We start from the raw sequence: 2,500 nt of genomic DNA on the forward strand, positions 1-2,500 counted from the left end.
ATATTTTTTCATGGTTCTTACAATGAAACAGGCTGTTTGTTACTGTCCCTTTAAGACAGTGTCTGATAGGTGTTGATATGTAAATGTGTGTGGTCGTATGTTAATGAGCTCAAGGTTGTTATTTTGAGTTATTTAGATTTCTACAGATGCATGAATGAATCAGATTTGTTGATCCCGTGTGTTTATCGGCAGGACTCCGGCGACTCTCCGGCGATCAGTCTGTCTGATCTGAGGAGTTTGAGTGACAGCGACCTCGCGGCTGAACTCACCAGCGCACTCAGGAGGTGACGCATGACATTTCTGAATATTATAAAAACATTTAAAGTGTTCATTTTAACAGATCAAGTTTCAAACTGACCCGTGAGTAATTCAAATCATTTTAACAAGCAGATCCAAATCATTTATTATATTTTGTAAAGTTAAGCTGATGTAAACTGACCACAGGAATGTAGAAGTGTTATTAAATATAATGTTAAAGCCTTCGTTATGAAATAGATGAAACTTTAATCAAAAATGAAATTAAAATCAATGACTGCAACTCTATATGTTGAAGTTTGTTGTTTCAAGCTGCAGTAATAAATAACACAAGATTTATATTTACAGACAGTTATTCTTCAATATGTGTGTGTGTTTCTGTCTGTCTGTGTGTGTGTTTCTGTCTGTCTGTGTGTGTTTCTATCTGTGTGTGTTTCTGTCTGTCTGTCTGTGTGTGTTTGTCTGTCTCTCTGTCTGTCTGTGTGTGTGTTTCTGTCTGTCTGTGTGTGTTTCTATCTGTGTGTGTTTCTGTCTGTCTGTCTGTGTGTGTTTGTCTGTCTCTCTCTCTGTCTGTCTGTGTGTGTTTCTGTCTGTCTGTCTGTGTGTGTGTGTCTGTCTCTCTGTCTGTCTGTGTGTGTGTGTGTATGTGTTTCTGTCTGTCTGTGTGTGTGTGTATGTGTTTCTGTCTGTCTGTGTGTGTGTGTATGTCTGTATGTGTTTCTGTCTGTCTGTCTGTGTTTCTGTCTGTCTGTCTGTGTTTCTGTCTGTCTGTGTGTGTATGTGTTTCTGTCTGTCTGTGTGTGTGTGTATGTCTGTATGTGTTTCTGTCTGTCTGTCTGTGTTTCTGTCTGTCTGTGTGTATGTCTGTATGTGTTTCTGTCTGTCTGTATGTGTTTCTGTCTGTCTGTCTGTATGTGTTTCTGTCTGTCTGTCTGTGTGTGTGTATGTGTTTCTGTCTGTGTGTGTGTGTATGTGTTTCTGTCTGTCTGTATGTGTTTCTGTCTGTCTGTGCGTGTGTGTATGTGTTTCTGTCTGTCTGTGTGTGTGTGTATGTCTGTATGTGTTTCTGTCTGTCTGTCTGTGTTTCTGTCTGTCTGTGCGTGTGTGTGTGTGTTTCTGTCTGTCTGTGTGTGTGTGTATGTCTGTATGTGTTTCTGTCTGTCTGTCTGTGTTTCTGTCTGTCTGTGCATGTGTGTATGTGTTTCTGTCTGTCTGTGTGTGTGTGTGTGTGTATGTCTGTATGTGTTTCTGTCTGTCTGTCTGTCTGTGTTTCTGTCTGTCTGTCTGTGTTTCTGTCTGTCTGTGTGTGTGTGTATGTGTTTCTGTCTGTCTGTGTGTGTTTCTGTCTGTCTGTCTGTGTGTGTATGTGTTTCTGTCTGTCTGTGTGTGTTTCTGTCTGTCTGTGCGTGTGTGTATGTGTTTCTGTCTGTCTGTGTGTGTGTGTATGTCTGTATGTGTTTCTGCCTGTCTGTGTGTGTGTGTATGTGTTTCTGTCTGTCTGTGTGTGTGTGTATGTCTGTATGTGTTTCTGCCTGCCTGTCTGTGTGTGTGTGTATGTCTGTATGTGTTTCTGTCTGTCTGTGCGTGTGTGTATGTGTTTCTGCCTGCCTGTCTGTGTGTGTGTGTATGTCTGTATGTGTTTCTGTCTGTCTGTGCGTGTGTGTATGTGTTTCTGTCTGTCTGTGTGTGTGTGTATGTCTGTATGTGTTTCTGCCTGTCTGTATGTCTGTATGTGTTTCTGTCTGTCTGTGTGTGTTTCTGTATGTCTGTATGTGTTTCTGTCTGTCTGTGTGTGTTTCTGTCTGTCTGTGTGTGTTTCTGTCTGTGTGTGTTTCTGTCTGTCTGTGTGTGTTTCTGTCTGTCTGTGTGTGTTTCTGTCTGTCTGTGCGTGTGTGTATGTGTTTCTGTCTGTCTGTGTGTGTGTATGTCTGTATGTGTTTCTGTCTGTCTGTATGTGTTTCTGTCTGTCTGTGTGTGTTTCTGTCTGTCTGTGCGTGTGTGTATGTGTTTCTGTCTGTCTGTGTGTGTGTGTATGTCTGTATGTGTTTCTGTCTGTCTGTGTGTGTTTCTGTCTGTCTGTGCGTGTGTGTATGTGTTTCTGTCTGTCTGTGTGTGTGTATGTCTGTATGTGTTTCTGTCTGTCTGTATGTGTTTCTGTCTGTCTGTGTGTGTTTCTGTCTGTCTGTGCGTGTGTGTATGTGTTTCTGTCTGTCTGTGTGTGTGTGTATGTCTGTATGTGTTTCTG

The 2,500-nt window shown here is 41.8% G+C and overlaps 1 protein-coding gene across 1 annotated transcript in view; it reads left to right on the forward strand.

Annotated features, from left to right (window-relative positions):
- The window catches only part of LOC127625141 (colorectal mutant cancer protein-like), a 132,386-nt gene that overhangs the window by 120,744 nt on the left and 9,142 nt on the right, over positions 1 to 2,500 (forward strand). Inside the window, exon 15 of the mRNA XM_052100233.1 lies at positions 193 to 284. Coding sequence (XP_051956193.1) covers positions 193 to 284 — 92 coding nt within the window. The remainder of the gene's footprint in view (positions 1 to 192; positions 285 to 2,500) is intronic.

This window comes from Xyrauchen texanus, chromosome 3 (genome assembly GCF_025860055.1).
Source record: "Xyrauchen texanus isolate HMW12.3.18 chromosome 3, RBS_HiC_50CHRs, whole genome shotgun sequence".
Taxonomy (NCBI): Eukaryota; Metazoa; Chordata; class Actinopteri; order Cypriniformes; family Catostomidae; genus Xyrauchen; species Xyrauchen texanus.